At 27.4% G+C, this 14,330-nt stretch overlaps 1 protein-coding gene across 2 annotated transcripts in view; it reads right to left on the bottom strand.

The window, feature by feature from the left end:
• Positions 1 to 1,659: 1,659 nt before the first annotated feature.
• Positions 1,660 to 14,330, bottom strand: part of LOC100207598 (ZP domain-containing protein) — a 29,887-nt gene continuing 17,216 nt past the window's right edge. For both annotated transcript variants that reach the window (XM_065810250.1, XM_065810249.1), the window contains exons 5-6: positions 11,777 to 12,070; positions 1,660 to 1,858 (exon numbers count right to left, since the gene is read on the bottom strand). In XM_065810250.1, the coding sequence (XP_065666322.1) occupies positions 1,681 to 1,858; positions 11,777 to 12,070 (472 nt within the window). In that variant the 3' untranslated portion in view covers positions 1,660 to 1,680. The remainder of the gene's footprint in view (positions 1,859 to 11,776; positions 12,071 to 14,330) is intronic.

The raw sequence follows: 14,330 nt of genomic DNA, 5'->3' as shown, positions 1-14,330 counted from the left end.
TTTTAGCGATATTTATCGCTAAAAGCGATACTGATATCGTGCATATCGAAACCCAAACGATATTTTATCGGAATCATATCGAAACATATCGGATTATAGCAATTGATATCGAAACCCATTATCGTAAAAATATCAGTTAGTTTTGATATTTCGATAACGATACGCAGATGCTTAGTTATTACACAACAGTGTTTGTGATTATCTACGATGTGTTTAGAATTACGTAGGGTATTTCCAAACACACCATAGTGGTTTTATTTCTGCCCTAATTTTTTACTTTAAAATAAAATTTAAAAAAATTGCTTTTGAGAGTTTTTGACTGAATAGTTAAACTAATAATAAAAATAAATATGATCAATTTCAAAAATAAATATGATCAATTTCAAAAATAAATATGATCAATTTCAAAAATAAATATGATCAATTTCAAAAATAAATATGATCAATTTCAAAAATAAATATGATCAATTTCAAAAATAAATATGATCAATTTCAAAAATAAATATGATCAATTTCAAAAATAAATATGATCAATTTCAAAAATAAATATGATCAATTTCAAAAATAAATATGATCAATTTCAAAAATAAATATGATCAATTTCAAAAATAAATATGATCAATTTCAAAAATAAATATGATCAATTTCAAAAATAAATATGATCAATTTCAAAAATAAATATGATCAATTTCAAAAATAAATATGATCAATTTCAAAAATAAATATGATCAATTTCAAAAATAAATATGATCAATTTCAAAAATAAATATGATCAATTTCAAAAATAAATATGATCAATTTCAAAAATAAATATGATCAATTTCAAAAATAAATATGATCAATTTCAAAAATAAATATGATCAATTTCAAAAATAAATATGATCAATTTCAAAAATAAATATGATCAATTTCAAAAATAAATATGATCAATTTCAAAAATAAATATGATCAATTTCAAAAGTAAATATGATCAATTTCAAAAATAAATATGATCAATTTCAAAAATAAATATGATCAATTTCAAAAATAAATATGATCAACTTCAAAAATAAATATGATCAATTTCAAAAATAAATATGATCAATTTCAAAAATAAATATGATCAATTTCAAAAATAAATATGATCAATTTCAAAAATAAATATGATCAATTTCAAAAATAAATATGATCAATTTCAAAAATAAATATGATCAATTTCAAAAATAAATATGATCAATTTCAAAAATAAATATGATCAATTTCAAAAATAAATATGATCAATTTCAAAAATAAATATGATCAATTTCAAAAATAAATATGATCAATTTCAAAAATAAATATGATCAATTTCAAAAATAAATATGATCAATTTCAAAAATAAATATGATCAATTTCAAAAATAAATATGATCAATTTCAAAAATAAATATGATCAATTTCAAATAACTGGGGTCTCTAATTTGCATTCCTAGCTGTTCGCCAATATCCCACTCTCCCCTACGTTAGTAATAAGTTTGACTATAAATTAATTAAAACGAAACCAAATTAAATTGAATATTGATTAAATAATTATTATCAAATAAATGAAATTAAATAAATTTTACAAAACAATTTTTATACAAAAACACAGGCTTCGTTATTTTTCATTAAGGTATATAGTTTTTAGTAACTTTTAAGTTAATTAAAACAACTTTTAAACTATTTATTCTAAACAACTTTTTTTACATTTGTTATCATTTAAATCCTTTGCGTCACAAGCTGATACGTAACAGCTAATAAACATTCTGCTTGAATTTTCAAAAATAAATGGTTTAACGCTAAACCTTATTTTGCTTGCGTCAGCAGTTTTGTAAAACTTGAGGCTTTTATCTTTAGAGCACCTTCAAAAGATCAAAAACATTTTAAATCTTCAAAAGTAAAATAAATAATTCTTTATATAAAGTTTTGATAAAATAAAATCATATAATTCATTATAGTAAATCAAGTAATAATCTAAATATAAATAAAACACAAACAACAAATAATTGTAATAGTAAAAAATTAATAAAGAAAAATTAATAAAAATTATTAATAAAGAAAAGTTAATTTTTTAAAATTAACCTATCAAAAAAATGTTTCTTAAAAAAGTGCTTTTATACTGGCTTTTGGACATTAAAAAAAAAAATTTCGTAATGTTAAAGTTATTTTATCAATTTTAATTAAATTCATTCTCAAATAAATATTCTAAATTTTAAAATTTTTTATAAAAAGTAGTAAAAATTTCATAACTACCTCAATCAAAATAATGTGCAAAATATTATAAAAGTTTAAAAAACTTTTTAGACTAGTGGAAAGGTGACTATGATGGCATAGCGCCTATGATGACATACCGGTCATATTTCCATAAAAATTGGTTTTGGTGAAAAAGTGATTCGACCTGCATGACTATAATGACATTACATTAATTTTAATGAAAATACGTCCCTTGTGCACAAATATTGTTTTTGTAATCAACAAAAATCGATTTTGAGATGCGCTGTTGTATACATTATATACATTATATGCATATATATACATTAAACAATTAATCAATATGACAGTTACTCTCGTGGAAATAAAAAAGATGATCAAGAATATGTTGGACGAATTTGAGAAAAAAACGGAAGCGATGCTTAAAAGACAAGAAGTAAATTTCGTAAATATAATTAACGCAAATTTAAAAATAACAAACGAACGTTTAGATAAAGTTGAAAAGCTATATAATGACAATACAAGTATTTTTAAATTATTATCAAAAGATGTTGAAGAGTTGAAAATAAGCTTAAACTTCCATGAAGAAATTTTTGAAAACAAAATAAAGACCGCCATTACAGTCGTGGATAAAAAAAAAGAAACAAACGACAAAATAAAAGGTAAGAGTGAATTTGTATATGTAAAAAATAAATTAAGAGAAATAGAGGACCGAGCAATAAGAAATAATCTAAGGATAGACGGAACAGAGGAAGCTGAAAACGAAACCTGGGAAGTGAGCGAGGCAAAGGTTCTAAATTTGTTTGAAGAGCAACTTGGCTTGGTAAATATAAAAATTGAGCGAGCGCATCGCACTGGTAACACGGTCACTAAAAACCCGAGGACTATAGTTCTCAAATTATTGGACTTCAGAGATAAAATCGCAATCCTCAAAAAATCTTCAAGTTTAAAAGGAAAAAATTTATATATTAACGGAAACAAACCTTATTCGAAAAGATTTGCGTGAAAAAATGAATGTGGAAAGAGAGTCGGGGAAATTTGCATACATATCGTACGATAAATTAATCGTACGTGATTGGAAAGAAAAGGAAAGTATTTTATGTCTTTAATATACTATTTTCTTATGAGTATTTATTTACCTTTTTTTTGCTTATTTAAATTTTTTACTTTTTTCTTTTTTTTTATCAAAAATGGCGAATAATGTGATTGACCAATTAGATTTTGAAAAATTAAATTATGATCCTTTTGAAGATAATCTTTTGAACAATCTTTCTGATGACAACTTAAATATTTTTTTAGAAACTCAAATGAGTTTAATAAAAACACCATATTTTGATCCTTATGAATTTAAAATCAAAAAAGACTTAAACTCATTTTCTATATTACACTTAAACATAAGAAGCATGCGGCAAAATTTTGAAAAATTTAAAGAATTTTTATTTATTATAAATTACTCGTTCGACGTCATATCTCTGTCAGAGACTTGGCATGATTCAGAAAGTCCTCTAGAGTTGAATTCGAATTATAGTTTGGCAAATTACAAACTAATTAGCCAACCACGAGGAAGCAATAAAAAAGGCAAAACAAAACAATTTTTTTTATCCAAAACAATTCGGATTTCAGAAAAATCTTTCAACTGAACATGCGATTATTGAATTAGTCGATCAAATAAATAATGGTTTTAATGAAAATAAATTTACCTTAGGTATATTTATTGATCTAACTAAAGCTTTTGACACTGTTGATCATTCCATCTTGTTAGAAAAATTAAAGTATTATGGGGTAACTAATAAGGACTTCAATTGGATTAAAAGTTACCTTACTGATAGAACACAATATGTTCATAAAAAAGAATACGGAATTCTTAAAGTCCCCTGTGGAGTACCCTAAGGATCAATACTAGGCCCTCTCTTATTCTTAGTTTATATAAACGACTTAAGTAATGCATCAGTGAAATTAAACCCAATTATGTTTGCTGATGATACAAATCTCTTTCTTTCCAACTATAGTATCAAGCCACGTTATGCTGACATGAACTTTGAATTAAATAAGATAAATGATTGGTTTCAAACAAATAAACTCTCATTAAACGTTAAAAAAACAAAGTATACATTATTTTATAAAAAGTCGCAAGAAGTAAACCTTCCCCTCAAACTACCAGATCTTTTTTTAAATAATAAAGAAATAAAACAGGAAGACTCTTTAAAGTTCTTAAGAATACTTGTGGACAAGCATTTATCTTGGCTTCCCCATATTAAATATTTACAATCAAAAGTTAGTAAAGCCATCGGCATGATGTACCGAGTTCGTCCTTATATTAATATTATATGTCTTAAATTAATTTACTTCTCTTTAATTCATTGTTTTATCAGTTATGCCAATATTACATGGGGCAGCACGCAAACTACTAAACTTAAAAAAATACTTTGTGTTCAAAAACATGCGTGTAGAATTATATACGGAAAAAAAAGAAGGGAGCACACGAAACCCTTAATGCTTGACATGAAAATGATGAATATTTATGAAATAAATATTTATCAACACCTAATTTTTATGTATAAGTTTACAAATAACCTAACTTTAGTAAATTTTAATTGTAAGTTTAAAAAAAATATAAATGAAAAGTATTTCCTTAGAACAAACCAATCAAATTTCTTTAAATTGCCTAACAAACTAAACAAGTTTACAGAGTGTTCAATAGCATTTCGCGGACCAAAAATATGAAACTATTTTAAAAAAAAAGAAGCTAAAAAAGATAATATGGTAAAATCATTAAACTCATTTAAGTTGCTAGCAAAAAAACACATTTTTATTTCGGAGGAATTACAAGAACTCCGTTAAGTTTTATCAATATAGCTTTACTTTTTTATTCTTTGAAAAATTAATTGTACATATCTTCTGTAGTTATTTATGCAATGGTGTATATATTTTAAATCCTTGAGTATTTAAATTTAAAGTTTTTACATCTTACTTTTATCTGCAGTTGATTTGAACATTTTGACGACATTTTATTTTTTCAAGGGGCTCTATGAAAAGATTGTGGTGGTATTATATCACCCATATCTTCTTTGAGTCCCGGTCTGTTTTTTAAATTGTCTTATTTGTTTATATATTTTATTACGTGATAATCTTGTGTAACTTATTTTATTAAACAGCAAAATACATTCTAAACTAAAAAAAAAAAAAAAAAATGTTATAGTTTTATTCCTTTCATATATTTAAGATTGTGATTTTATTATTAACTGTGCAGAAAGGCAATTTTCATGCATTTTATATCCAAGTTTGGTACATTTAGTGGAATACTTACTTTAAATTTATCTATTGAACAAGGTCGACACAGCTTGTTTTAATGAAAATGATGACTTCTTCCCATGATGGCATATTAACGAGTTGGGTGAGTTGGGTACATAAAGCGCAATATATCCTATGCGCATGTGCGAAACTTTACAATGCTGCTTTGTAGCATGAAATGGTAAATTAGGATGGTTCCGAGTAATTTCTGGCATTACTGAGGAAAGACTCTAAGGTTAAATAAATCATCAAGTTACCCTGGATCCTAATCAACCCTATCCTCCCCTATGCCATCATAGGAGTAGTGTTTGCCTATGATGGCATACTTGTGCTTTTTTTTTTAAAATAGAAATAACTTATAAAAAAAAAACTGATGAAAACTCCGAGGGTTATTATTGTTCCACATGTAACAAGGAATGTATCCATATCAAAACTTTTATTATTGGTCTTCAGGATACTGAATAATGGAGCTTCAAAGTTAAGTATGTCATCATAGGCGCCTTTCCGCATTTCCATTAAAAATTTCATCAGTAGCCTCAAAAGTTTTTTTACATACTTGCGGCTAACTTAAAGTGTATCAGTGCAGTTGGCAGCTAATTTGTAAACTTAAACAGTTGAAAAAAATAAAGGATTTATTAAAACCTCTGCGCTGTTCAAAATGCTAAAGAGACTTTAGATTATTGCAAAAAACGAAAAAAGCTTTGTCTAGAAAAAACTATTGCTATTGACGTGATGAAAATAAAGTTTTCAAAATTTAAAGATGGAATATCAAACGAAATTTTAGGTACAAGAGGGATTTTTTTTTCTTCTTACGGACTTACGTGTCAAATCAATTAAATCATGATTAGCTGCAAAACTAATTCTGTATGATAATGCGCTTGATTCTCTCTGCAATTCAAAAATTCAAGAAACCATAAACAGTAGTTCAAGCAAAAATCATTTCAAATAACAATAGAAATTTCTACTATAAATGGATGAGTGATCCAAAGATGGTGACAACAAGTAAAAAAGCTCGTGTTGAGAGAAACCAATTTAAAGCAATCAAATCCAATCATTTAATCTTGTCTTGATAAGAAGCCAACACTCTCTGCTTTTTTAGAGGGGGAATTCGAGCTTAAAAAGGATCTCACTTCTGCTACCACATGAGGCTCTCAGTGGCTGGAAAATTTTAACTCAGATAAAACTCAATTTTTTCAGCTAATTGTTTTCGCAACAGTCTAGATCTTCTTATATTTATGAATTGTAATGTAATCAATGAGTCATCTAGGATTAACTCTATGTATATCAAATCCAAAATTAACATCTAATAAGTTTGCATCTCTTTATTTTGCTTGTCACTTTCTTACTCTGGATGCTGTTCTTTATCTCTGTAAATCTCAAATCCATTTTTGTATGGAATTTCTTGCCGTATCTGAAGCGGATCTTCAAATAATGCATTTTCTCTATTAGACAAGGTGCAAAAACGCATTGTAAACATAGTTTAACTTGCTCTTGAAGTAAAATTCAACCTACATTGTAGTAATATTGCTTATTTTTCTCTTTTTTATAATTACTATAACGGGCGCTGTTCTAATAAGCTAGTTTCTCTTGTGTCATTTTTGTTAAGGGTTTCGTTATAAGATCATTACGACCTTTACGAAAAAAATGTTGGGTGTTTTAAACGCCTGGCGGGGATCTTAAAATTTAACCTATAAAATTTTTTATTTTTTTAAATAATATATGTTGGATTAAATATATAAATTACATAAAAGGAGCATGTTGAAAAAATTAAGTTACGCCTCCGAGTTATAAAATACGCCACCGAGTTATAAAATAGGTTTTTGTAAAGAAAATTTTTTTAAACCAATTTCAGAAGAGTCTGTAGAATAATTTCGTAATTTTTTCAACATGCTACTTTTATGTAATTGTATTCATATATTATTTAAAAAAGTAAAAAATCATATACTATTTAAAAGAATAAAAAATTTTATAGGATAAATCTTAAGGTTCAGGCATTTAAAACAGCCAACAATAAAACAACAAGCGTTTAAAACACCCAATAATAAAAACAAGGCTAGGCGTAAAAAACACCCAACATTTTTGCCAAAAATCGAACTAGCGGGGACCCTAAAAATTATATATATATACTTTTTTTTGCTCAAACTTATTTTCTTATAAATGGTCAATTTATAAATTGATTCGCGAGTTCAATTTCAAAAAGTGATAAAATATGAAACACCCAACTGTCTACTTACTTAAAGAAAATATGCTATTTAATAAAAATTAATTTGGCTTACGAAAAAACCACTCAACTGAAACAGTATTTCAACTACTCATTTTAAAATTGAGGGCAGCAATTGATAGCGATATTTTCATCATTAAAGTTATGCTACACTTAAAAAGAGGATTTGAAACAATATATAGAAAAATTTTAATTAAAAAATTAAAGTGCTACAAAGTGGATTGAGTAGTATTTCAAATAATTATAAGTTACTTAACAGGAAGAACTCAAAAAGTAAGAACCATCTGAGCAGTTATCATCTGAGCTATCTTGTGTGGTAGGTGTGCCATATGGATCAGTCTCGGTTTCCTACTATCTACAATATACGTGAAGGCAGTGCTACCGTATATGTAAACTATTATCTCTTTGCAGATGAAAAGCTACCCTATATTGAAGGTAAGAGTTATAAAGAACTGATGATAAAGTTAAATGATGAATTGGAAGTTCTTAGTGTCTGGTTTCTTGAAAATGGATTGAAACTAAATGCGAGTATGTATGAGTGTATGAGTATGTTGGTTACAAGTTCCAAGGTAAAATATATAAATATCACTAAAAAATTTCTTGACATAGAGTAAACTGGGGTAAGAGTAAATGGTTTAGCTTCAATTTCAAATTTTTTTTTAAAGAAAAAATATTTTATGTTTATTTTTTTTTTTGTTTTAAAGAGAATTTTTTACATTATATAAGTATATAAAAATTAAAAAAAAATATTTTGAAAACCTTTAAAAAAATCGATTTTTAAGAAGAAAAAAAAAACGTTTATTTTTCCCCTTATAATAGGGGAAAAGTAAACTAGTTCATTTTAAATAAGAAAATTTTAAGATATTAAGAAAATCAAAACTAAATAAGGATATTAAAAAAATCAAGCAAAATTAATTAAAAACAAAATGAAAACTAATCTTATTAATTTTTAATTACTGAAGAGTTTTTTTTGCATGAAAAAATGCCGCGAACCTGCAGAAGCAGGTTCGCGGCATTTTGAATTTTGCGTTTTTTTAATTGCTTTGACTTTTTGGCCTCATCGTCTTGCTTTAGTTTCTTGAGCACTTCAGATGTACTTAGACACTGGCCTTCAAACTCTCGGAATGCTGACTCGTTTGGGTTTTTATTGCGTGTCAATATGGAGGTGCTCTAAAAGATTGTTCAAATTGCCTTCAAGTCTTTCCATGAAGTGTTGTAACATTTGATACGTTTGAGCAGAAGCAATGTATGAGCAATTTGTAACTTTTTAGATAAATAGCAAAATTTTTTAGACAAATAGCAAAAGGCTGCCATATTTATTTACGCTTCAAATAATTAATAACTATTAATTATTTAAAACGTAAATATTATAAACCTCATCTTAATACATATGTGTGAGCAATTAGCATGTTTACTCTTCCCCCGAAAAACATTTATATTGGTTTTTTTTGCTCATAACTTTTTTCCGGAACTAGCAAACTCAATTTTGAAAAGAGAATCTTGATCGTTATAAAATTTTCTTCAAACAGCCTATTTTTTTTAGGAAAATTTAGTTTAAGTTTATGGAGTTATGAAGTTGATTTTTAAAAAAAAAAATTTTTTACGAGGGTGAGAATTTTGAGGTTTGCTAAACACCTTTTGATAAAGCACAAAATTCTCTTCAAAATGGTGCCTCGCATTTTTAAAAATTTTTTACTTTAGCTTTCAATAAATGCAAAAGAAACAAAATTGCTAAACTATTCACTTTTAGTTTTCGTTAACTCCTACCCCAGTTTACTCTATATGTCTAGCCTGAAAATGAAGTAGATAAGTTTAGTGAATGTGTAAAATACCTGTTTATTTTTAGCCTGCTTATTGCTATCTATCAGGGTGCAAGACGTATAAAATACGTCTTGCGCCCACATCAAGGATGTTGTATCAAAAGCAACGAAGTAACGATTATTTAACAAGAAATGTAAATAATTAATACTTAAAAAACAAGAAAAAGAAAAGTGGACAAAGTTTTATCTTTTGCAAAGGGATAAAATTGTTCAACAAATTGCTAAATGAGTTTAAATCGCGTGGCAGGAAGGAATTCAAGAACTTAGTTGTGAATCTTTTTAAAGAAAAAGGATATTTATAATAAAGACATTAAGAGTTACCCAGTGGGCACAAGATGTAAAAAAGACGTCTTTTTAACGTCTTTTGAACGTATTGGACGTCTTTTGAACGTTCAAAAGACGTCTTATTTAGGTCCTGTGCCCACTGGGTATGAACCAATTTTTACACGGATTTTAAATAGTAGTAAATAGACTAATTATTAAAAAAACTGTAACTCATAAAGCAACCGCTTTTTTTCCAAATTTGGACAGATTGCAAATTTATTTTTGATAACCTTGATTCAGGTTATCTAAAAGTTTGAGTCAATGCGACAAAGCATCTTTCTGCAGTTCTACAACTACGAATTTTGATTTATTAAATGAATATAAAGAAAAGATTCAACTTTCAGGCATTTTTTAGCAATGGTAATATTTGATTAATTAGAGAGGTTTTTAACAAATCAAACTTTCCACTAAATAAACATTTGGTTAAAGTAGACATTAATAGAGTTAGATTTTTAAAGCTCTGTATAAAAATGTTGAATATTCTATAGAGAAACAAACAAAACATTAATTTTTATTGAAAAGATATTTGTTAGCCGTTTGTTTTAAAATAATGCGGCGAAAACTTATTTTTTGGGGAGATTTTGTAGAAAATACTAAAATGGAAATAACTTTTTTGACTTGTAAAATCTTGTAAAAGTCGTATTATATGGATAAGTGTAAGTTTTTAATTATTTAAAACATTATTATGCAAAGTCAAACCTTTGATGAAGGAAAATTAAACCTTTGTAAGATATAATTGTAAATATGAAACCTAATACTAAGAAATCGCAATATGTAATTGAAAAATTGTAAATTATAACTGCAAATGAACTATGTGAGTTTGCAGGTTATCATAAAAACGTCTTCTTTGGCATTAAGTTAATAGAAAATATGAAATTTCTGTTTTATATCTATATATATATATATAGATATAGACCTATACTAACTATATCTATATATATATATATATATATATATATATATATATATATATATATATATATATATATATATATATATATATATATATATATATATATATATATATATATATACAATGCCGGTTTTAGCACTATCAGCGCCCTGGGCGAGATTTCTACGGCGCCCCTAGCTCAATTTAACCCCATTCAAAAAAAAGGCAAAAGGTAAAACAACCAATTAGTTTCGCCCCTTTATATTCGGCGCCCTGGGCCATCGCCCAACCAGGCCCTACCATAACGCCGCCACTGTATATATATATATATATATATATATATATATATATATATATATATATATATATATATATATATATATAATATATATATATATATATATATATATAGGTTTTAAATATATCTAGCTTGTGCTTAACTAGAAATTGAAACGATCAGTAATTTAATTTTAGTCTCACAATAGTTTATAAATGAATAACAAATAGTTGTGTAAATAAATAATAAACAGTTTTATTCGTTATATTTAATTATCTAGGTTCACATTTCAACTCATTTTTTAAATTATTAGTTCAAATCATGTTTGAATTTATGAGTTTAGGTCATAAAAACCACTTTTAAAATTGACACCCGAACGGTGTAGTTACCACTACACCGCCAAGGTAAAAATTGTCTAAGAAGCTATATAAATAATTACTATTATAATAATTGTGTAATTTCAATTATATCATACATATCTAAATTACAACTTTCAGATTTAATTGCAATGGTGCAATTACATCTGGAAAAAATGTAATTGAAAAAATCTAACTCACTAATATTAATTATTAAACTTAACATTGCTAGTTGCGGAAATATTGCAAAAGTGCCATCTGACAAATGCAATCTGGCATAAATGCAATCTATGCTATATATATATACATAATTAAAACTGACACTGCGTAGGTTTGAACTAGCCCTTATGCCAGAGAATACCAATTAATATTTATAACTTCATCTTACCCCCTTTCAATAAAAGTAAATTTTTCTTTATTATTGCTTCTATAGAACGGACTTCCAAAACATTCATCTAAATACAAAGCCAGGTTGAACACCTCGCCCAATATACTAACTTGAAAGTACATATCAGCATTTGAATCAAAAGTGACTGAATCAAGCTTTTTTTCATTGAATGTTGCGTCTTTATACTGATCAATTGTTACATTATAGTTTCCAAACGCCATACTTCGAAAATTTTTGGCGGGTTTCATAGAGATTTTAGCAATTGATACTGAAGCTTCATACTTGTTGCTGTACCTAAAATTAAATAAAAGGAAAATACAAAAATGATAAAATTGTTTTGGTCTTTAGACATATAATTACGTTTAATTTCTTTCTTTATTCCGCACTAACCCTGTCTCACATTTTTTAGATAGAACTTGCACGTCCAGTCTATATGACAGGCCGTGCAAAATGATTTTCTATAAATACAAATATTCTCTAGAATATTTTATAATAATGTAAAAACTTGTTTTTTTTAAACATAAAGAGTCAGTTTGTAAAAAAGAAACAAAACTTTTGTTTTATACAGTGTTTAGAAGCTCGTTAATAATTTTACAACTAATAGTAATAACAGTATATATTTCATAGATAGGAGGTAATCCACTGTTATTAAGGGTGGTAGCCCTCTTATCAAGGATCAACATGGTTAAAAATCTAGAATTGAAAAACGATGTTGATGATTTAAAAGCTAAGATGACCTAGGCACTTGAGGAGATGAAACACAGATTGAGGTACTGTCTTAAGACATCATAAAACTTAGAATTGAAAATGCAAAACTAGTTGATAGACTAGAAAAGCTTAAAACCAACCTTTTTCAAACATCTGTACCAAGTAAAAAGTTATTATCAGAGGTTGCGCCAGATGCAGCTCGATCCATTAATGTATATGAAGCCAAAATTTTAAATGCAATTAGTAAAGAGACGCAGGACAAAACAAAGAAAAAAAGAAATTTAATCATATTTGGGATTCCGGAATCAACCAAAACAATGGAAATAGACCAAATAATGACGACAAGAAGGAAATGAAAAGAGTGTTTGAATGTTTGAACCTTAACAATAGCAAGATCACAAAGGTTCACAAGGTAAAATCAGTGAATAAACCAAGTCCAATGATTAATGAATTAGAAAACACAAAATACCAGACAACGGTGTTAAAAACAGCAAAAAAAAACTAAAAGATAGCATTTGTCACCAATGCACAGTGCATATTAATCCTGATTTGACACACGTTCAACGAATTGTACAAAAGCAAGTTGTGGATGAACGAAACCGTTTAAATGCTGCACGAATCAACATTTCAACTTTGTACATTATCCGAAATGGAGCAGTAGCTATGATTAAAATATCAGCTGTAGGTACGGCAGTGACAACAACTTTAACAGGCTACCAATCGACATTAGCAACTCCAACAAATTCAAACGCTTCGTCTGCAACAGCTGGAGCAAGTAAAAAAATCACAAATGCATAAGCCTATCCATTCACCAACATCATGTTTAAATTTCTGGAATACCAACGCCACTTCTTTAAACAACAAGACACCAATTTGAAACTCGAATACAGGTGGATAATCCAGAAATAACTATGATAACTGAGACATAATTTAATAAGTCATTAACAATAAATATAGACAATTAAATATGCTACAAAAAAAAAGATCAATAGGGAGGGACTGCAATCTAAGTAAAAGAATCTATCATAACCACAGGTGACTGTTACATGAACGCATACAAAATTAGTCATCATCAATGGAGTGTCATGATAAACAGCACCATTATAAGTGAAATCTATTACGACAAATCATACGCCAACAGGAAAGGTGATTCTACAAGAATGAATGCAGCCCTAGAGCGTATAGACTGGGATAAGGAGTTTTAAGAATTTAACACTCATTTGCTGAAAATCTGCAAATGAGTGTTATGGAAACTTCTCATAAAAATATAACAGCATGTGTCAGCAATTTATTTTGCCCTAACAAAACAAAATAAAAATTATCATAAAGGGTATCCACGTATATTGGCTGAAGTTAGATAACTTATACGTCTTAAAAAGACACAATGAAGTCGTCTAAGAGCAACAAGTCATAAAAATATTGAATTATCAAGACTTGATAGATTTTTATTAAAAATTTTTCGTACTTGCTCACTAATTTCTTTACGGCTTTTTTCACATTCTTTTTTGTCACTTTGTATTCATTTGAAGAGGCCCAAGAACAGATCCTCGGGGATCTGTTCTTGGGCCTCTTTTGCTATTGCTATTCATCAACGACATACCAGGAACATTACAATGTATATGCAAACTTTACTCTGACAACAGCAAGCAAATGAAAGAAATAAAAAAACATTCCGGATACGATCAATTTGCAAAAGGGTATCAACCCTTTACGATCAATTTGCAAAAGGGTATCAATAAGTTAGTCGAATATATAGGTATATGGAGAAGTGCAAGGTTATGCACATTGGTAAAAAGAACCCTACAACCAACTATACGATGACAGAAAATGGTGTTGAACACAAACT

The sequence above is a fragment of the Hydra vulgaris genome, chromosome 11, assembly GCF_038396675.1.
Source record: "Hydra vulgaris chromosome 11, alternate assembly HydraT2T_AEP".
In the NCBI taxonomy this organism is placed as follows: domain Eukaryota; kingdom Metazoa; phylum Cnidaria; class Hydrozoa; order Anthoathecata; family Hydridae; genus Hydra; species Hydra vulgaris.
Note: the sequence above shows the minus strand (reverse complement) of the source record. Positions and strands in the feature narration are given on the sequence as shown.